The sequence below is a fragment of the Kryptolebias marmoratus genome, linkage group LG1 (assembly GCF_001649575.2).
Source record: "Kryptolebias marmoratus isolate JLee-2015 linkage group LG1, ASM164957v2, whole genome shotgun sequence".
Lineage (NCBI taxonomy): Eukaryota > Metazoa > Chordata > Actinopteri > Cyprinodontiformes > Rivulidae > Kryptolebias > Kryptolebias marmoratus.
Genome location: NC_051430.1, coordinates 12,867,091 through 12,887,789, shown reverse-complemented (window position 1 = coordinate 12,887,789; position 20,699 = coordinate 12,867,091). Strand labels below are relative to the sequence as shown.

The window sequence follows — 20,699 nt, the reverse complement described above, 5'->3', positions numbered from 1 at the left end:
GGAACAAAGCAAATGTAATTTAGGAGGTTTGGTTTGGATGAAAACCTAAACATTAAAGATTACAGAACTATTACAGAAACGCTGCTCGCACCAATACAGAATACATACCATTGTTTAAAACACACTCTTTACAAATAAATGTGGTCATAGTTTGACTCGTACTTACTGAACAAAGTGCTTATGAAGGCCACACTGATGTGACGAGAAAAACTACAAGCTGTTAAGGTTTCATTACAAAGTTTTTGTGCAACATTAGTTATTTATTTAAACTAATAGTAAAAGAAAAAACATTAAAAATTGAGATAACCTGCAAGAAAGTGTTAATATCTGGGCAACGATCGTGTTTTTCTTATGCTGTTGAAGAATTTCTTCTGATCAAGTATAAAGAAAAAGTCACTTGACGTTTTTGTCATACATAGTCCAAACTTTATAAATCTTTATATTTTGCCTTGACAGACACATTTCACAAATAAATAAATATTTGAGCCTCACTGTCTATATCAGTGGTTCCCAAACCTTTCAGCTTCTGGCCCACAAAATAAGAGCAGCAGAGGCGTGTGACCCCAATAAGCCCCTCTTTAATCGTACAAATTCTATTTTTAAAGAAGAACATCATGACAGCGCCACAACCTCAACAACTATGATGCTAGTTTTATTAATTATTACTGTTGCATCTGTTCTTTGTAGTAATTATGGTGAAAATATGCCATTAGCAATCTTTGTACATATAATTTTGTCTGGAGATCATTTTGTGGACCCTCACTTTATGCGTTATGACACGAAAATGGAGTCCCGACCCCAACTTTGGAAACCCCTGGTCTATATTACTTCCAGGAATGCTCCATCTGAGTGAGGTGTAAGCAGCAAATCTGGCCGATCTTTCCTCTTCTTGACTCCAAAAGTCTGGGTCATGTTTCATGAGCAGACCATCAGGGAGGGGAGGAGGTGAAGAAACATTTAGATAAACAGAAACTGATCCTGCAGTCTTTTAAGAAAAAAATAATCACTTACAGAATCAAAAGAAGCAGCTTTATTGAATAAATTGCATCCTGTTTTGCTTTTTTTTCCCCAATAGGGAATATTTCTGCACATAATAATACTACTAGTAAATATAATAATAGTATTAATATCATTAGGCTTAAGTAAATTAGTCATAAAGTGGACAGCCTAATTAAAAAATATAGGATTATATCCAGTGTTACAACTTGTAGTGGTAACCTAATCATCACTTTTGATTTCATAACTTATAAACAATTTTTAAAAATTAAATTATTTTACAACCATCTAAGTAAGAAGCCAATAATATAAAATCTTTAAATTGTGGATTTAACTGACAGTTAATGAAATAATAAGACTTCATAATTCATCAGGTTCCTCTCAACCATCTGTGTGTCCTTCCGCAGGGTGGTAGGGTCTATTTTCCCTCTCAGTCTCCAGGCGGATGGATCCATTATCCGACCTGGGCGACGAAGTGTGAAAACATCAAAAAATCTCCACAGCTTTTGCAACAATGTTGGCCGATCAGAGGACGCGACTCCAGCCCGGGTGAGCGACATAAGAAGCACTTCGTTAAAGTTAACTTTGCATATGTGGACAGGGTTTTTGTTTCTTTCTTTTATTATTTCACCGCCTGTTATCGCGTTAGATAAGGACACAGGTGATGTTCTCCATCACCTGTTGGGGTGTGTTAACCTCCAGTGGAGGACTCCTTTAAGCTAGCTTACGGCTACGTGGAACAAAATGGCACCATATGGTTATTATTTTCGACGTTTCACTCCAGGTTTTGACGAATGTAATGGAAAGCGACAAACAAAACGCAGAGAAAGAGCCTCAGCAATGGAAAAGTTGCAAGTTGCTAATTGACCCCGCGTTGACAAAAGGACTGTACAAAGTCTGCCGCTTCGATGGGCAATTTTTTAACATTCCCGTGAGTATTTTAAAAACATGTTATATTTACTGGATCTTTATAAACTCATGACACCAGTCAAGTACACCTAGTGTGATTTCAGACCTAATGAGGGCTTTTATTTTGTAGGTTGAGGACTTAGGTCTGTTTCCTGTGGACACAGTCAGGGATCCACGCATCTGCCGCCTGTGGAGCAAATACAACAAGACAGACCTTTTGGTCCCCAGGTTTAAGGTAGTTACACAGCAATTAACGCATTCTTAACGACGGTGAGCAGGAGCCCGAAGTCAATCCTGTTCCTCTGTGTTGTTTTACAGGTGGATGAGTGGTACGTCGGCCCCGTTCCCCCCAAAGAAGTGACCTTCTCCAAGCTGAACGACAACGTGAGGGAGACGTTTCTCGCAAACATGTGCAGCAAGTACGGGAACGTGGAAGAGGTGGAGATATTCTACAGCCCGAAGAACAAGAAGCACCTGGGAGTGGCAAGGGTGGTGTTCGACACGGTGAGGGGCGCGAGAGAGGCCGTGCTGCACCTTCATCGGACGTCCGTGATGGGGAACATCATTCACGTGGAAGTCGACCCCAAAGGTGGACGTGGGCTCTTGAATGTGCTGACGTCTAAATGTTGATACTGTCGAATTGGCTGGCTAACTCTGCACCCTCCTCAGGTGAAAACAGGGCGCGATACCTGCAACTGCTCTTCAGTGGCCAGTACACTCCCTGGACGTTACCGGTGGGATGCAGTGAGCGAGCTCTGCAGAGCTTAGTGGACAGCCTGCTGGTAACCCTGAAGCTGCTTGTGACAATCTAATCAACGTTTGCACAGTGGTCAGGTTGTTTTCGTGATATTAACATGAATCGTAAATACTCTCCTCATGTTTTTATCTCTTGCAGGGCAGCACAGCCGCGCAGCAGTTGTTGAGCGCCTGCAGCCCTGCCAGCATTGCTACACCTCTCTCTTTAGACACAGCCTACTCCAGCATATGGCAGGACACTCCTTGCAGCTTTGGCTTCACACCACAGTCTCAGGGAACCCCCCGCACTCCCTGCCCGTCTGCGACTCCTCTCTCCCAGGACTCCTGCTACTCCAGTCTCCAGGCGACCCCTGTCCTGCAGGGGGAGCCCTCTACCTATAGTGTTCACAAACATTTAAGGCAGGCCCTCTGCCGTCGCAAACCTGCGAGGCATCACAGGGGCTCTCACCAAGTTTCAACTGTCGGCTTCACGTTGAAGCACGGCGAGCCACACCCTGCGACCCCCCCGTCGACGCAGAAACAGACCAGCTGCCAGGAGCTTTCGCTGTGGAGTCACAATCCACAGTCTTCCACTGATAACGAAGCGTCACATGACCCTGCCTCCCCCTTTCCCGAGTCCGGACACACACCTAACTCTGCTTCTACTTTTTTAACTCCGAGCTGCAACTCTTTCAGCATCCTCAGCATTAATTTCCCGGCCGACCTGTGTTTAGGAACCTCTCCAGACGATGACCGCCAGCCAGAGAAAGAGAGCTTGGACTCCCGCATCGAAAGTTTGCTGATACACAGTCAGATTCCGGACACCTCATACTTTGAGGCTGACGTGCGCTTTCAGGACAGCCCGTCCTCACCTTGCGCCACGCCTAATGTTCCATCATCGGACGACTCTCTCTCACGTGCTCTGCCATCTTGTGAATCCTTTGCAAGCGGCCGCCAGCGCTCCTGCAGCGATGTGGTCAACGTCGGTCCATCGTTGCTCCCTGAAGATGAGGAGGATGAAACTAATCGAGCGGTTTTGTTTCTTACAGCAAACTCCCTGTCTCCCTCTCCGTCTGAGTTTGAACACTGTGAGAGGAGGGTTTATGGAGACGATGGAGAGGATGCAGGAAGGTCTCCGCTGTTATCATGCTCAAAGGTAATTCCTCTACATGTCTTACATGTAACGATTTAAGTAGTTATCAGTTTGGTCCTATGTGAAGATATTTATGTAACACATTCTTTTGTTGCTCAGGTGGATGTAGATCATTCAAATATAAGACAGTTTGGAGTGAGAGACACCTCCTCGCTCCCTACAACTCCATCCATTTCTCCTTTCACTGGCCCCACCCTACATATGAACCCTACACCTCCTCCTTTAGTTCCTCCCGGGAGCTTGCGTCCTCCAGTACCCCCTTTCCCCATTCCTCCCTTCCCTCCATCTATTCCTCCTGTCCCACCTCGCCTCCCCAACGGCTCGATCCCCATTCCGCCTCCAGGATGGATACCACCTCCAGGCATCCCCATCCCCCCTCCGCCTATCCCACCGCCTCCTTCCATTCCACCTCCACCGCCCTTTCTGGTGCCTCCTCCACCCTTACCCGTGCCACCTCCTCGGCCCGTGTATCCTGTGCCCGTGCAGCCCCGAGCTCCCTTAGATAAGGAGAGTCCTCCGAGACACGGGAGCTCGCCTTTCCCGTTCCCTCGGCCACCCTGGCTCGCGCCGCCTTTCCCCATTTTTAATCCTTTTGTCCCGCCACCAGACTACCAGAGTCCTGCACGAGAAAATCCCCATAAAGTCACAGCAGAAAAAGTTTTAGAAGTTCTCATGGAGGAGCTGAAATCGGTCATCAAGAAGGATATTACACGGAAAATCATTGAAGGCGCTGCTTTCAAGGCCTTCGAGGAGTGGTGGGACACTCAGGAGAAGAAAGCTAAAGTTAGTTTGTCTCACGTAATATTTTTTTATGTGTTATTTGATGACAATACACTTTTGCAGCTGTTTATTGTGGCTTTAACCTTTCAAGGTCCAAGTGTCTCCTCTGAAAAGTGGCGCAGCGAGTGTGGAAGAGAGACCGAAACTCATGAACCCCCTCAGCCACATCAGTGAACGGGGCAAAAGGCCTCCCCTCCCATCGTTCAGGGTAAAAATATTCTGCTGACCTTATGTGACATGCACAGGCATTAATCAAAGCAAGGTGAACACATTCAAATACTAAAAAAAGATAAAAATTTGCTATGCAGGTCAAAAGGAAAAGATCAGAAGAGATAGGAAATGAAAACGAAAGCCCTGGTCAGTGCTTTTTATCCAGTTTTTTAAACTTAATAATTGTCTAATTTTGACTTTATCTTACACAGAAATGTCACTCTCTTTCATTGTAGCCTTAAACGTGCAGCTGGGGGACGAGATGGTGGCATCTGAAAGAGCCAAACGCAGGCACGCAAGACCACTGGAGCTTGACAGTGATGACGAAGAGAAAGGAGGGAACGACACGCTTCAAAATCACGACTTGGTGTCCGACCGAGTAGAAGTTGCTGCTCCTGTTGTTGATGATCCTCCGATCGCGGTAAACCCTGGAAAAGTTAAAGTGATGTGACAAAAAAACTCATAATATATTAAAACTACTTTGAGTTTTGTAAGGCTGAAAAATATAATCGATGCTCTTAATTAGTCTGACAGAGATAATGATGATGATGATCAGCGAGGTGAAGAAATCACATCATCACTAGAAGAGATGGAAGATGACGATGCTGCCGTCTGTCCAACAGTTGAAGGTGGGCGGTGTTTAGATAGTGGTTTGTTAAAGTCTCATTTAAATTTGACTTCTTTGTATGAACGATCAATCGCATACTTTCTGTTTCCCTTTTCAATCACAGAGAAGTTCTCAGAGAGCTCGGCCTCAGAAGAAAGCGAGTACTCGTCGGACTCCTCCGAGTTGTTCTCTTCAGAGAGCTTGGAGGACTTGTCCTCTGACATCAGCACGGAGTATGAAGACATGGAGGAGGACAACGAGGATAGCAGGAGCGTAGAGTGTATTGTGATCTCATCGGATGAAGAGTCCGTGGAGCTCGAGCTGCCACTAAGCCCCTCAGCTCCTCTAACTCCTGGCGCTCAGCTGGATTTTGACCTAAACGACTGGTTAGATGGGTGTGAAAGGGAGCAAACAGAGGAGACCCATCCATCCTGTCTGCAAGACACGAGTGACTCCGACTCTGTAATGGAGCTCCAACCCAGTGAAACCTGGCGCAGACTGTCCTTTTCTGATTTTGAACTTTCAGGTAATTTGTTGTTTTTTGGACCAAATGTTTTCCTTTTTTATCGCCTGCCTTTGATGGAGGTGGATGATCTGTGTGTGATGATTTGTAGCATTAGCAAAATATCTCATGAACCAGTGAAAAAAAATTTAATGAAACTCTCAGAAAGTAATCACTGGATGTACATCTACATCTGAATAACTTTTGGAGTCAGTCTGATTCAAGATGGCTGCCACAGCTAATCCACTTTAGCAAACACAAAAATGACTGTAACGCAGCCAATTTCACAGATATGGAGCTAAAATTAGACGTGGTAGTCGCTGAGAGTCATCCCCATCACACACTCCCTGCACTAACAGGCTGCGCAGCATCTTTGTATGAAAAAGTTTGAAAATGGACCATTCATTGACAGTGCGTCTTATAATCCTAGTGCAGAAAATACGTTAATACGTTTGTCATATAGTGATGGTTTTTTTTTTCTTTGTTAAGTCAAAAATTGTGTTTTTGACATTCAAAAAGCTTCCAATAATGTTTCCAACTCAAACGACATCTGTAGATAATGCTTGATGTACATTAAATGCATGAAACTAGAGTTTATTCTTGTAAGCTTCCCAAATAGCTTTACATATAAACTTGTAAAATATATAGTTTTAATCATTTCCTGTTAATCTGTGCGGCAGTGGAGTCAGACCTCGATGTCGAGACGAGGGCGCCTGAATGGACAGCGGAGCCTCTAGAGAACAACTTGAGGCCTCTCACTCCTTCGGGCTGCGTGGAGGACGGTCACCCCGATAATCTGATAAGAAGCAAACCAGCATCTCCAGCTATAGAGCGACCACCAACACCAGGCAAGGGGATAGTGGCCGAACTGGTGAGTGGAGACTCAGACGAAGCCAGCGAGGTCTTTTCCCTCTCCCCAGCATGCGGTGAGGTTCTTCTAGCTTCTTCTGATTTCCTGCCTGCCTCGTACCCGCTGTATGAGGAGAAGCCTAAAACTCCTGGCAGGGAGGAAAGGAACGGCCACGGGATGATAATTTCCGAAGGAAGCGCGGTGGGTTTACCTTTCAGCAGCCCGCCACATGTTCTACCTCCGTCAAACAATCTGTACATCACCCCCCCAAAGACTCCAGGGAGAGACATTTTCTTTCCTCAAAGAGACGCGGTCTACAAGAGGAAGACAAAAACAACGAGCGGCTCAAAATCTCAGCCACACTGCAACTTTCTCACAGTCTCTTCTGTCCCTGGGTCATCTCTGGGCAGCCTCTCTGAATCCTCATCTGACTCTGCCGATGGCCGCGGTGTGACCATAAGCTCAGGTGTGAGAGCGAAGCCCTTGCAGGGGCTCGAGAACATGCCTGACCTTTTGGATGAGGAGTACTTCTTACTGAGGCAAAAACTGTGGAGGAGGCTGAAGAGGAGGGACAGGGCCCGTCATCGGCGAAGATTACTCCGAGGATTTCGCCGTTCCCTTTCCTCTAAACGCCGTCGTCGCAGGCAGCGTTCTCTCTGCGAAGAGAGGAAAATCCTTCACAGTGTTTGGAAGGAGGGCCTGGACGAGGAAGACGCCAGGCTGCTGCGGTTTACTTATGAGAGGCTGCAGGAGCAGGATAATGGTGGCGGGTGGCTCAGAGACACCCTCTGGTTACCTCATCCTCATATCCTTTGTAGCTGAGCTTTGTCAATGTGCTGTTGTCTCAGTAACAATGTTTAAAGAGAGCGGCGTGATTTCACTGAGACGCTTTCACTGGTTAAATGAGGTGGTGATGACGTTGAGGCTCAGGTTAATCAAATGGAGATATGAAGAAGTGAGGTTAATACTTTTAACGCTCCACAGCTCTGTGTCATAACCTGTGCTTCGTTTCCTTAACTGCTGCTCACTGACCAAAATGCCCACAGAGAGGAGTGAAGAACTCCGGTCCTGGCTCCCGGTCCACAGAACCGGATCTGCTCGCAGCGAAGGCTTCTACAGAATCAGCCGGAAGGACAAAATGAAATACCTCAACAACACAAGGCTGGCTGCTGATCTTCAGTCTACAAGTGCTCAGGTATCTGACAAGAAGATGAGAAGATGGAATCATCTCAGTGTGCCGTTTTTTTTATTTTTTTAATGAAGTTGTCAACATGTTCTTCAGCAGGGAATGTCCCTCACAGTCCAGCAGCCCACATCACTGAGAGCTGGATCCGACTTCAGGTCTGAACAGCGCCGCCTGCTGTCCTCTTTCAGCTGCGACAGTGACCTGGTCAAGTTCAACCAGCTTAAGGTAAGCTCGGAGATTACTAGAACGTGGTTCAAGTGATTGACCCATTGTTACTACGCAGATCAAATAAAGATGAAAATAGTAGGAATAAAACCACAGAGCTGCCTTCAAACTAGAACAGTTAAAGGACTATCAAGTTCAAACTGTTTAACATGAATTTGTGAGCTTTAGGTGCTAATTTTATCACTTTTCCATTACTTGGAATTGGAAATGCTTTCAAAAGCAGACAGAACTTTCTCAACATTTAGTTACTGCTGTTTAGCATCATGTGATGCTGAGGAGACAGAAAACACTCAGCTTTTCTGTATGTTTGTGTTGGCTAGGCTGCATCACACTGATTTAATCGATGTGAGATATATAATACATGAGATGTATTTATAATTTATGTTTTAAATTGTGTGCCGGAAATGTAAAAACATTATAGAACAAGTAACTGTTGCTGTGTGTTTGCTGCTGGGGATGTTTGTCCATCACTCATCGCTGTGTGGTTACAACTTTAACAGAGGTATCAAAAAACAAAGACATTGTTATTATTACTGACTGTTCATAATGGAAAACCTAAAAAAGCTGCGCCGTACCACACCATACTACAGAAAAAGGTTTCTTTTTATAGATGGAGCAGAACCCCACAGACTGATCTAATCTTTCATCAGGGTCCAAGTTCTGCTCTTTTTAGAATAAAAACAGGATTTACTGCTTTGTGTATTTTTAACTTTCCTATTACATGCAGAGTGAAAGGTTCCAAGCACGACAGCAGTGTTAAATGGAGTCTAATCAAAACATATGTAATGGTTGGCTGAAGTTTCTGCTTTTAAATCCGTCATGTCTAATTGCAGCATCTCTTCACATCTCTTTGTGTCAGTTTCGAAAGAAGCGGATTCGTTTCACCCGGAGCTTCATCCACGAGTGGGGCTTGTTCGCCATGGAGCCGATCGCAGCGGATGAGATGGTGATCGAATATGTGGGACAGCTCATCAGACAGGTAAACAAACCACTTTTTTCTCCCGGATGCTTCTCTGAGTGGTTCCTCTGGGACCGTCTTGATTATTCCAGGTAGTTTCCAGAGGTGTGAATGTCGTAAACATCCCTCATCTTGTCTGATCGCATTCGTCTTCTCTTTCCTCAGGTCATTGCAGACATGAGGGAGCAGAGGTACGAGGAGGAGGGCATCGGAAGCAGCTATTTGTTTCGCGTCGATCAGGACACCATCATTGACGCCACTAAATGGGGGAATTTAGCCAGATTCATCAACCACAGCTGCAATGTGAGTGCAGACTGTTGATGCTGTGGTAATAATCGGTTTTGAACATGATCGATGAATGGGAAATACCTTCACACTGTGAACTGTACGGTTTTTGTCTTACAGCCCAACTGCTACGCAAAGATCATCACTGTGGAGTCTCAGAAGAAGATAGTGATCTACTCCCGTCAGCCAATAAGTGTCAATGAAGAGATTACATACGACTACAAGTTCCCCATTGAGGAAACAAAGATCCCATGTCTGTGTGGGGCAGATAGCTGCCGAGGGTCCCTGAACTAAACTATAATTAGGCAGCTTGAGTGTATGGATCGCTGAAATGACCCAATCTGTCCAATCTAATTAGTCTTTCCTGCTGTTGTGTGGGGGTCATGAAAGCACCGCAGACGTGTTGGTGCTGCGCATCAAATCCTGACTTTTAAACTGTGCTTACAGCACAAATGGGACCATTTAATTTGGACTTGTCTAATTTGCAGGTTGGCTTTTTAGCCTCGTAAAATTTGTCAAATATCCTGCAAAACTTACAGTCGCTCATACACAACAGGTCAATAAAGGACAACAAGTTAGCTTGTTTAAAGTATTTATTTCAACAGGAGGAAGGAAACAGACATTCAGACTTTTTTGCTAAATGTCTCGTTACATTAAAAGGTCTTTTGACCCCCCTGTCCTGGTTGTGGTTACATGTTTTCATTCACGAGAGCTTTAAATGGGGTTTCGCTTGAGTCAAGCTTGTAACGGTTTTTCCCTGTTAATATTTTATGAGCTTTGCAACTTTCAACTTGTGGCATTTTCTTGGTAATACAAAGTCATAAGACTCGCCTCATCTGAATTGTAAAAATACACCAAAAATAATAAAAAAGGTAAAGGAAATGACTAATTGCAGTTAAAAAAAAACAGAAATAAAGATAATTGCATTTACTGGTGGATCCTGTGTACCTCACTATGTGTAGCACGTCCCTGTGGGAACTTGAGCAGACTGCATTATTTGTGGCAAGATTCACATGTTTTTTAAATCTCCATTTGCTGTGAGAATTGTCAGATTTCCTCTAGCATGCTGGTCTGCTTCAATAGCTTCAAAAAGAGACTTGAAGTTTCCTGCACCAAACCCCTGTAAAGACAGTGTTCAATGAGTGAGACGCAAGATTATATTTTTATGCTGAATGTTCATCGTAGTGTGTTTTCAGTGGTCGTTCGCCCGGTGCTGTCCTCACCTGGTGGTTGTGTCTCTGGATGACCTCTAAGAAGACAGTGGGGCGATCCTGGACGGGCTTGGTGAAGATCTGCAGTAAATAGCCCTTGTCATCGTAGTCCACCAAGATCTTCAGCTCCTGTAGGGTCACAAGACAGCATCCGTCTAAAACCATCAGCAGTCACTCGGGTCCGTCCCTGCGCGGCTTTATTTCTGACCTGCAGAACGTCCAGGTCCTCGGATATCTTGATCTTTGACTGTTTCAGGTTCTCCCTCAGCTGCTCGTAGTAGGTGTCCGGCACCGACATGAACTCCATGCCGCGCTCCTTCAGGTTACGAACCTGCAGTCAGCACATTCGTTCAAACTTCTCATGAGGTTGTCTGTGTAAGTAGTTTTTTTAAAAAAAAAAAAAAATTGTTTTATAGTCTTACAGCTGTTATTATATCTGATGTGTTCATGGCAATATGCTGCACCCCCGCTCCTCCATAGTACTCCACGTATTCCTGTTAGTTAGCAAAACTGTTTTTAGATAAAAAAAAAACCAACTTTTTTCAGGTTTTCGTCCTGTTTGCGTCACATGCCTGGATCTGGGACTTCCTCTTCCCCATTGCAGGCTCGTTGATTGGCATCTTCACCGTCTCCTCGTGGTTAGCCACGACGATGGAGCGCAGGGCACTGAACTCCGTCTGGAGCTGCTTGTCGTCCACCGACCAGAAGCGATGAAAGAGGAGGTTCCTGCGATACCTGGTTAATCAACCAGAGGTTAGGTGGAAATTCAAACCTCGGGCTTAGTTTGGCTCTATTTGCACAGCACGAAACATCTCAGGGAGTTTTGTAGAGCTCGAACTATTTCATAGCTGCTGCTTGTTGCGTTCCTGCATTACGCTAAATGATTGCAGATGCTTGTTTTTTTGTTTGCCTCTCGTGTCGGAAATATTCCCTTCTAGCCTCGGCTTGTTAAACATGAAAGACCGCACTTCTCACATCCCACAAACTCCAGCCCTTTTTACGCCCCCCTTTTTTCCTAGATTACCCAATGAGATTGCTCCTTCGAGAGCTGCCTTATTCACATTTTATGTCTTCTTTAGTGCAATCGGGGCAAACAGGTTCCAGATGCGAAGAACCACTGGAGCCCCTTCTAAGAACCCTGTCTGATTCCGAAAAGGCTGAGTTGTGTAAGAGTCCAACACCATTTGGAGCTGTGCTCCGACTCGGACTCTGCCAGACCATATCCCAGCATAACGATTTTCCCAGCAGGGCTGTTATCAGATATCGAACAGGAGCCGGTTTGGAGCGATGGTTACCATTCTACGACTGGAACCATCTCTTCATCCGGTTGGTTTCCCACAACGTGATCAACGAAGTCCAGCTTTCCAGCTGGTCTGCACCAGACCAGGGATGGATGCAAAACCACAAAAAACAAACAAACAAAAGCATCAGTTACTATTCAGGAATGTGTGTATGATTTGAAACCAACATGTCCGCTCACAGGTTGGCCAGGAGGGAGTCCTTGAACAGAGAGGTGCTGAAACCAGGCAGGAACAGCCCGGTGTAGCCCGTCCTCTCCACAAAGGTGTGTGTGGTGTCGCCGTACTGCAGCACACACAACAAGCAAAATCTGAATATACTTTCAGACAGTATATTTTACACAAAATAGAGCGTAAAACGTAAAATTCAGAGGACTCCCAGTTCCGTACCGTCTGGAGCACAGCCAGCCTGACTTTACCGTGCTTGTCCTCCAGAGTGTGGGGCTCTTTTAAGATGACGGCCCCTCGCTCGCGGGCTTTCTGTATGAGGGCAAAAACGCAGCAGAATTAATTTCTTCAAGTTAGTTTCAAGCCATTTAATTGAGCTTCATGTAGTGGTATAGAAGTATAGTAATTCCACAAATAGTTTCCAGGTGAGGAGTTCCGGTTCTGAGGGTGGGCGTGGTGTATATAAGGGAGCTGAACGCTCATTCAGGATGTGTCGTCTTTGTTTTCCCACTGTGTGGTTTGTGTCCGGTGGACTCTGGCAGCGGAAAGCAACAAATCGCTGGCTGGTGGTAAAAACGCCTCAGCGCTACCCTCCTTTTATAGTCCCCACAGTTGGACAATTGCTGCTCTGTCGGTGTGCGTTTCCCGGATTTGTGCCGATTTGCTCTGCTTTTATCTACGTTCATCTCCCGGATGTTGTACGCCACTGTTTTGAGGTTGGACTGTGGTGGTGTATCCGCCTGCATTGAAGCGTTTGGGGCGTGGCAGCGGCGCCCATCTCATCTCCCGCTGTGGCGTGACAAGAGGGCCACACCGGGTCCTGATGTTTTAATTTGTTTTGTCTGATTTCTATTTCTTATTTTGTTCACAGCCCCTTGTTTTTCTTTATTTAGCCCGGGCTGATATTCTCGTTTTTATTTAACTGTTTGTGTTTTGTTTCTGTTTGCAGCTCCTGAGGTCCGGTGTTGGTGTTGGTGTGGTGACGGCGTCTCCCCCGTTTGCGTGCTGTGATTCTTGAGTTTGGGTTGTCTCACTGTGTCTGGTGTTAATGGGTTGTTTTGGTTTGCGGTGCTTGGTGGATGTCGTCCCATAGCGCCCCCTCCGGCCGGTAACCTCAGCTGCTGCAGTTTTTTTACTTTCTTTGATTTATTTTGATTCGGTGTCCTTCTTAAAAGGACTAATTCGTTTTAAAATGAACATTTTTTAGGAGAATTTAATAAAACTTCTTTTATAATTGTGAACTGCCTCAGATGTTTTAAATCTTCGCACAACTGAACCTGTGTGCCTCAGACAGGAGGTAATATTCTCTGGGTGAAATTCCCAGAGTGGCGTTGTTGAGCAACCTATTGGAACTAAAATCCCATAAAATCCAAACTTCCGTCTAGTGACGCCACATTCAGAAAAGAGAAAAAAGCTAAAACTCGTAGCGTTACCTGTACCAGGAAGTCACAGTCCTCCACCGTAAATGCAATGTCTTTTACTCCGTCTCCATGCTTCACCAAGTGATCTCCCATCTCTGAGGAGAGAACTTTTTTTCAGCCTCTATCATTTGACTTCAAACAGTCTTAGTTAAGATCTGGAGAAATTAACCTGATTAAAACGGTCCAGCCTGAAAATATGATTTTCTTGTGCGTGGCAAATAATTAGATTTTTGAAAAGTTTTGAAACACGGCTCAAAAAGGACAGAAACAACCACGTGTGTGTGTGTTCCTGCTCCTGATCAGTGCCCTACCTTTGTTTCCAGGATTGAGAGCAGATGAAAACACATAAATGATCTGAGAAAAACACAGAGAACAGGAACAAGCTGAACCCAAAATGATTCACCTGCCTGACGTTACAGTGGTGCGAGTGTTTAATGAACGCTGGTATCAAACGTCACCCTTTAATCTGTTCATTACAACAACTGATGCATGAAAATAATCACAAAATCAGCTGTTAATTCTGCGCAAAGCAGTATCTAATATACTTGTTGCGCTGAAACTGTGAAATTACGACTGACTGCGTCTCGTTTCTTTTCTCAGAGATGAGTTTCCTCTCTGGGTGTGTGTGGTTTTGTTTTGTTTTTTTACCTTTCCTTGTTTGACAGCGTGGGACACCACCTCACGGCTGCCTGTCTCCAAACCTCGGTAAGCCAGGGACTCAAATCCCAGCTTGTTGCAGTAATACGACGCGGCCTGTTGGAGATGACGAGGGGAAAGTCAGTGCAAAGTCATTACAGTCTGTGTGCTTGGCTCCATCTCCTGGTGACAGGATCTGCTCCGGTTTTTGTTGAAGCTCCTGGAGGTGGCAAAATATGATCTGGCACCGGTAGCATCATATGCCCCCAACCCCTCCCAAAATATTTAAGCAGAAAGAAACACAAATTACCTGCTTTGCATTTCCAACCCAGAAGGTTATATGATCAAAGCAGAGGAACCTGCCCTGCTCGTGCTAAAGACAGAAAGAAATCAAGAATCACTCGTGGAGTATTTCTTCCTAATTAAAAATACCCATATTCATGAATGACAAACGCTAATAAAACCTTAATTAAAAAAAAGAGAAGGCATTCTTAAAACCTGCGATCACCTATGTTCAGTTTTTTTTACCTTTTCGCCTTTGTCTGTGTAAGTTGTCTGTAATTGACAAAAATAAGCACATACTTATAATCATAAAGAAAAAAGCAGCTGCCCTGTAACACACTGACAAACATCTCCAAAGACTCAGCCTGAAGGGTCACAACAGAAAGATGATGTGAATAAAACTCACCATGGTGCTTGTCGTTGCCCTGACACCGGCTGTCAGAATGAAACCTGCTGCGGACGCCCCGGCTTAAAAGCCGAGCAGAAACGTCTTCAGACCTACTCCCACCAGAGAGGAGCTGGTATTGGTGGAGGGGAGAGCGGTGATGCTCGTGGCACGTTTTGCTGTTGCACAATAATTACTTTCGAAAATTGGGTTTGGACACCATACAGGTCTGAATAAACTTCATCGTCTTTATTTATTACCAGAGTCCTGCTGCACAAGCTTGATGCTCACAGGAAAATAACTTCCGAGAAGCACACATGCACCATGATTTTATTAATTCAATAATAAAACTAAATGACTCATTTAGTTTGGCTTCATAACTCATTATAAATGAGACATTATCATTAGTAAGAAGACACATTTAAGATATGGAAAGATACAGAAAACTGTCTGTGTGTGCAGGGTTAGAGTTAGCTCGATTTTCTAGAAAAATTTAAGGCCCATATGTTAGTGTTTAGTGGCAAGAGGAGGCTCACGCATCCTGGACGCTCATTGGCTCCCCGGGGTTAGACTGAGTGAACCCTGGCGTGCTTTAAAATGGCCCCCCTTCCATCCATTCCTCCCTCCACATATGGCGTCGAAGTAACCAGAAAGCCACGCCGTTATCAACAAACTGATCTGCATTCGCTTGCACTTGTTATTTACTTCTGATTTAATAAAACAGGAAGAAAACAGTTCACTGAATCGGACTGATGTGACGATCGATTTAATAATACAAACACCTGTGTGCAAATGGTGCAGCTGCAGCACGAGACTCATGTGGTGACAGTTCCCTGCAGGCTTCTCATTTTCTACAATAATTACTATTACATATTTATGATTTGAGGTTAAAATCACAGTAAAAGACTGATCGTTGCATTCTGTTTCTTTGGATGAGTAAGCCTCAGAGCAAGAAGCAGCCAGATGAGGCTTGGAGCTGTTTCAGATCAGTTTAAATGTGTGCATAAATGCAAAGAAACATGTAATCATCGCTGTTTTCCAAGCTCCTCCTTAGTAAACCTCATCTACCCAAATACAGGCTAACAGAAAAGATTTACTGGTTTTGATAGAAATGAATTGTCTCATTTAAATGAGCTGACTGAAATTCAGATAACAACCAGTTTAGAATATCAAACAAAACAACAGAAAACGAATTCAGCTGATGATAAAGCTTATTTATGACCTCTGCACACCAGTTCAAAAGGAAAAGACACAAGACTTGACCAACTTAAAAAGCTTACAATCTGCGCATATTATTTAGTGTTCATTATTAGTCATTATTAACTTGTTTTTTATATATTTATTTTAAATTCGTGAGGTGTGAGTAGGTAGTGAGGTGTTAGTCTTTTATTTGAGCAGCTTTTAGAAAATCTTCTTTTCACAGTCAACTCTGGAGGTTTGAGAGCAATCCTTAACCTTTCTGTTCTCAATCAGTTCAGTTTCTTTGAGTTTTTGGCTCTGATGGTGCTGTGAAACAATCACACTCTCCACCGCAGATTTATACGATATTATCAGCATCTTAACTTCCTCTATGATAGAAATAAGGTTTGGTTTATTTATGGTTCTCCTAAAATCTTCTAACTTCTTCAATTTGCGATAACAAATAATAATAAGCACTCTGTAATTGTTCCGCTTGTGTTTAAACTTTACTATATGACCGACTTCTGTTTTTCCTCGAGTTTTATTGAACAACGCCGTTCATTAAGTCATGATATTTCAGTAAAAGTGGCATCGATGTGTGTGGTAAATATTCTATGTTTTAGTTCTAAAACAGTCCTGCTTCGTCCTTCATGTCTGACATTTTTAATTTTCATCAAAAAATCATGCCAATGAGCCCGATCTCTTCTTAAATTGCGTCTCTAATTCTAGAGTTATTTGTCGTGAAGTTCCTAATTGAGTGTCCGGCCTGAGCTTCAAGCTGATATTGTTTGTTACAAAACACAAAGACACGCTTGTGTCAGTCCAGCGTGAAGAGGCAGGGTTGTTTGTTGTTTGTTGTGTGTATTCCAGTGAAATCTCACTAATCACTTGTGAGAATTTGACGTCACCCCGCCCCCTCGGCTGTTCGTCCCCGAGGAGCTTTGTTTTTCGTGCTGTTTCCAAGCAGCTTTCTGTTGTCACTGGCTGCAGCCGCACACATGCAGACAGAGGAGCACGCTATGCCGGATCGAACATTTCCCTCTGATTTACTTGACTGCAACTTTAGGGTGATGTTACACTGTAATTTGGGAGGTGTGGTTAGGGTTAGCGATCCGGAGCAGAGGTGAACAAACACCACCACTTACTGCTCTGCTGGAGCATTAATGCTTATCAAACCTGGGTGCTTTTATTGACCCACGGCGCTTCTGAACGATATCATGTGCTACACTAGATTGTAGGCCTGAATCCCCTGGGACTGAGTCTCTCTGAGGACAAACACCCAGGTCTGTCCTTCCCATGCCGGTGTCTCTCATGGCATTGTAGTAGCTCAGTTGAAGCTGGCAAGGCGAAACGTCAAAATGAGCGACGCAGCTTCTGACACAAACCCAGAAACTCCGGTGACCTGTGACCCACAGGACACCCCCGCAGCAGGAGAGAAGCAGACACCCTCCGTGGCACCGCCTGATGAAAGTACCAAGGACGGCGGCGCGACGGAGAAGGAGGTACATGCGAAGGTGCAGTCTGTTTTCGAACAGGTGCGTCGTCGGATCAGATCTCAAGCCTCAAAGAGCAGCATACTGGAGCTTGTGCAAAAAATCAAGGAGCGGGAGAGTGAAAATGTGCAGGAGGACCGCGAAGCCGATGGTGAAGACGTCGATGCAGGGGAGGAAAAAGAAGCAGAGGAGCAGAGAGATGAGCGCAAGGAAGAATTGGATTTGAGGCTGGAGACATTGTGTTCATCCTTTGAGGAAAAGCTGGAGGCGACCAACGAGGACTTAAAGAAGATGCTGGAGGTCCAGATTTCTCTGCTGCGTACAGACATGAAGACCTACACGGACCAGGCCCTGAAAGACTTGGAGCAAAAGATGCAAAACTGGCATTCCCACAACTTGAAGCAGACACATCCCAAGACACAACCAGAGGGCACAGCTGCAGAGAAGAAACAGAGGGCCCCGGCTGCTCCCTCTCTCCCTCTCAGACGAGGCAAGGTCCTGACTCGCACCATGACCACCATCATCCCCAAAACCTCTGCGCCCGTCCTCACCGGCCCGCGCGCCAAATCGGAGGAAATCCTGAGCTTCTCCAAGGGCCAGAGCCCTCACTTCATGCTGAGAGATCAGGGCTTCTATTTGTCAGAGAAAAAGGCTTGCCAGGGCCGCAGTCCGCTCCCGCCAGCTCGCCCCCCGCTGCATCAGCGCAAGAAGCCAGTCCAGGCAAAACCCAAAACAGGAAACTGACTTGGTTTGAGAGATATTTTAGCGAAGTAGTGACTTCTGCAGCATATTGACTCATTAACTTGTCGTTGCATGCCATGCTTCTGTATACACACTGTATATTTGGTAATTGTAGTTCTAAGTGTCAAAACATTAAAGCATCTTTCCATTTAAACTTTGTATTGCATAAGTGATGAAGTTGCTGTTTTAATGGGTTCCATCTTCAACTGGGTGATGTATGAATTCAGTTTCTTTTTCCATCATTAGTTGCTGTTGGCATTGATTAAAAGTCTTCATATTAAACTTTTTTACATGTTCATAGTAAAAAAAAACAAACACAGGGAGCGTCTTTGTTCACTCCAAGTCATGTTGACGGAGTTGACATTGGTTTGCTTCTAATTTTGAGACATGAAACAATAACTGAGAAAAGCAAGCCTCAGCCTCTTTCAAGGAATGGCTTCAACAACATATGGAGCTGCCACGTAATCGTCCAAAATATCATCATTTCATTCACCTCTACAGCCCTACAGTCTTTAATCTGCTTTGGTAATTGTATAATCTGGCCAACAGATGGCAGGAGTGCTTCAACAAGAGTCCAATCCAGATGAGAGCCTTTGTGCAGAAAGTGAAGAGGCAGCTTTAAAATTGGACCGACTGCACCTTCAGCTGAGTAAACACATCAGTCTATATTTATATGTTATGAATCTGCCTTGAGCCACGCCTCAAGTCTTTACATTTTACCTCCAAGCAGCCAAACCTTCTTTCATGTTGGTTAAATTCATTTTTATTCCAGTTCCTGTAAGTCGGTCATTCAAGCAGAACAAGGCACCTAACTCAGACTGCATCACACAGACAACTTAGCAAATATTTATTTGTAAGTTATATTTTTAGACCTAAAAAGGCTGTTTTTTTTCTGTAAACAGACTGATTTCCAAAGAGATTTTAGCCAAAATGTTGGCATCTCTTATGTGTTTGGCAGACGTTTTTGCCCATCTTTCTTCTACCCTTCATTGTCCACTTTTTCTTTTTTTTTACTTTTTAAGGACAGAAACCACACCATGACAAGATAGGACAGGTCTGCGTCCTGCCTGCTGCTCTTTTTGAACAAACCTACATTCATGCTTATTCCATCTCCTACTTTGAGGTTATTCCTAAGAACGGACTAAGCTGTATAATTTGTAGTTAGTTCTGTCAAGCAATAATTGATTCTTCTTTTTGATATTCTCCTAACTTGGAAGAATCAGTCCCAGTTTTCTTCACTGTTTTTAGAAGTTAGCATCTCTCTGGTGTTGGTGGGTTTTGCTTCGTAACGACCCGAACACCTGAGTGCTTCCAGCAGCTGAACTGGCACTGGGACCAGCCAGCGACAGGAGATGTATTTAGCCTCCCGAAGGAGCCACAGGAGCCGTGGGCCTTAAAGCAGACCTCTCACAATGGACGGGATAGAGAAGGATGTGAAGAGGACCTTTGTGTCCGAGGAGTGATGAGCCCAGAGCAACCGTATCCGGAGAGGGGGCGAGGGGGTGGGGGGTTGGCGTGCTGCACATTCAGGTCTGGCCAAAGAAAGCCGTCCACGGAAGCAACATCTCTGGCCTAACGATATCCAGGAGTCATTAGTATGGATTGTGCGAAGAGGATCCTAGTCTTTCCTACTGATACTCGTCAGAAGATAAGAAAACATGGATGGATAGATCCATTGGAATGTGCTCCAGATTTTCTCCTGAAACGGGCCTAAAGATGACGGTATATAAACGCTCACTCTGTATTAATCTTAGCTGTTTTTCTCGAGGTCTGAGCAGTCACAGCCAGGGGCCATGTTCCGGTCAAACTGGGCAGATTGCAGCTCCGAGCTGATCTCAGCGGCGATTCCTAACATGGCAGCAATTTACAGTCATCATACTGTAGGAGGGGGACTGCGGAGTGTGGATTACAGCTATGGTCGGGCATGTTTTCCAGCTGTATTTTGAAGTCAGTGTTGATAAGACTGACTTGTTTTGGTTGATCAGAGTCTCCACTGTCTAGACAGGTGCTGGGCTCAGGCTCAGACTCTTCGTGGTATTACAAGAGCAGCATTAACAGTACAATGTAAGGCTTTAATCCTCTGTACAGTTTATCATCACAGAGCTGTCAGTCCCCTCCTGAGCGTAAAATCAAGGTTCCTCATGCAAAAATCACACATTTTTCGGAGTTTCTTCTGCCTTTTGTGCATGAAAACTGGCTCTGATGGGAACAAAATCCATCAAATGTGTATTACATATAGAGCCAAAAGATAAGCAGATAAAACTACTTTGCAAAAAAACAGCATTACACACGTGGTCCTCAAAACTCATGTAAGCATCTCCAATGTTTAAGGAACATCTAAACAGTTTCTACACATGGTTTAATTTGTTTCAATAAAAGTAACAGCTTGACGTTTTTAGCAACAAGCTTTATTTACTGAGTATTAAACATGACAGAAGGAAGAGCACACACACACACACCCACACACACACACACACACACACACACAC

At 44.6% G+C, this 20,699-nt stretch overlaps 2 protein-coding genes across 2 annotated transcripts; one reads left to right on the top strand and one right to left on the bottom strand.

The window, feature by feature from the left end:
- The first annotated feature begins 1,384 nt into the window (after window positions 1–1,384).
- LOC108236497 (histone-lysine N-methyltransferase SETD1B-A) lies at window positions 1,385–10,302 on the top strand. The gene is made up of 18 exons (XM_037975854.1): window positions 1,385–1,545; window positions 1,781–1,927; window positions 2,036–2,140; window positions 2,224–2,494; window positions 2,575–2,687; window positions 2,801–3,796; window positions 3,893–4,576; window positions 4,665–4,781; window positions 4,882–4,930; window positions 5,020–5,204; window positions 5,310–5,412; window positions 5,515–5,916; window positions 6,573–7,556; window positions 7,768–7,937; window positions 8,025–8,153; window positions 9,013–9,132; window positions 9,277–9,414; window positions 9,517–10,302. Exons 2-18 carry the CDS (start codon window positions 1,796–1,798, stop codon window positions 9,688–9,690), a joined length of 4,872 nt encoding a protein of 1,623 aa, XP_037831782.1. The 5' UTR covers window positions 1,385–1,545; window positions 1,781–1,795; the 3' UTR covers window positions 9,691–10,302.
- hpdb (4-hydroxyphenylpyruvate dioxygenase b) lies at window positions 9,972–14,941 on the bottom strand. Its single transcript, XM_017417088.3, has 14 exons — window positions 14,819–14,941; window positions 14,659–14,685; window positions 14,441–14,503; window positions 14,143–14,247; window positions 13,806–13,848; window positions 13,507–13,589; window positions 12,296–12,385; window positions 12,088–12,191; window positions 11,903–11,980; window positions 11,180–11,342; window positions 11,030–11,101; window positions 10,816–10,938; window positions 10,620–10,736; window positions 9,972–10,516 (listed from the first exon to the last, which is right to left on the bottom strand). Exons 1-14 carry the CDS (start codon window positions 14,819–14,821, stop codon window positions 10,406–10,408), a joined length of 1,182 nt encoding a protein of 393 aa, XP_017272577.1. The 5' UTR covers window positions 14,822–14,941; the 3' UTR covers window positions 9,972–10,405.
- Window positions 14,942–20,699: the final 5,758 nt, after the last annotated feature.

Coding starts and splice junctions, on each gene's coding strand:
- LOC108236497 (XM_037975854.1), top strand. CDS start 1,796: ATGGAAAGCGACAAACAAAACGCAGAGAAAGAGCCTCAGCAATGGAAA. Junction 4,577..4,664: donor CTCAGGAGAAGAAAGCTAAA/GTTAGTTTGTCT, acceptor TAACCTTTCAAG/GTCCAAGTGTCTCCTCTGAA. Junction 9,133..9,276: donor TGGGACAGCTCATCAGACAG/GTAAACAAACCA, acceptor CTCTTTCCTCAG/GTCATTGCAGACATGAGGGA.
- hpdb (XM_017417088.3), bottom strand. Junction 13,590..13,805: donor TCTCAATCCTGGAAACAAAG/GTAGGGCACTGA, acceptor TTCTCTCCTCAG/AGATGGGAGATCACTTGGTG. Junction 10,517..10,619: donor TCCAGAGACACAACCACCAG/GTGAGGACAGCA, acceptor CTGTCTTTACAG/GGGTTTGGTGCAGGAAACTT.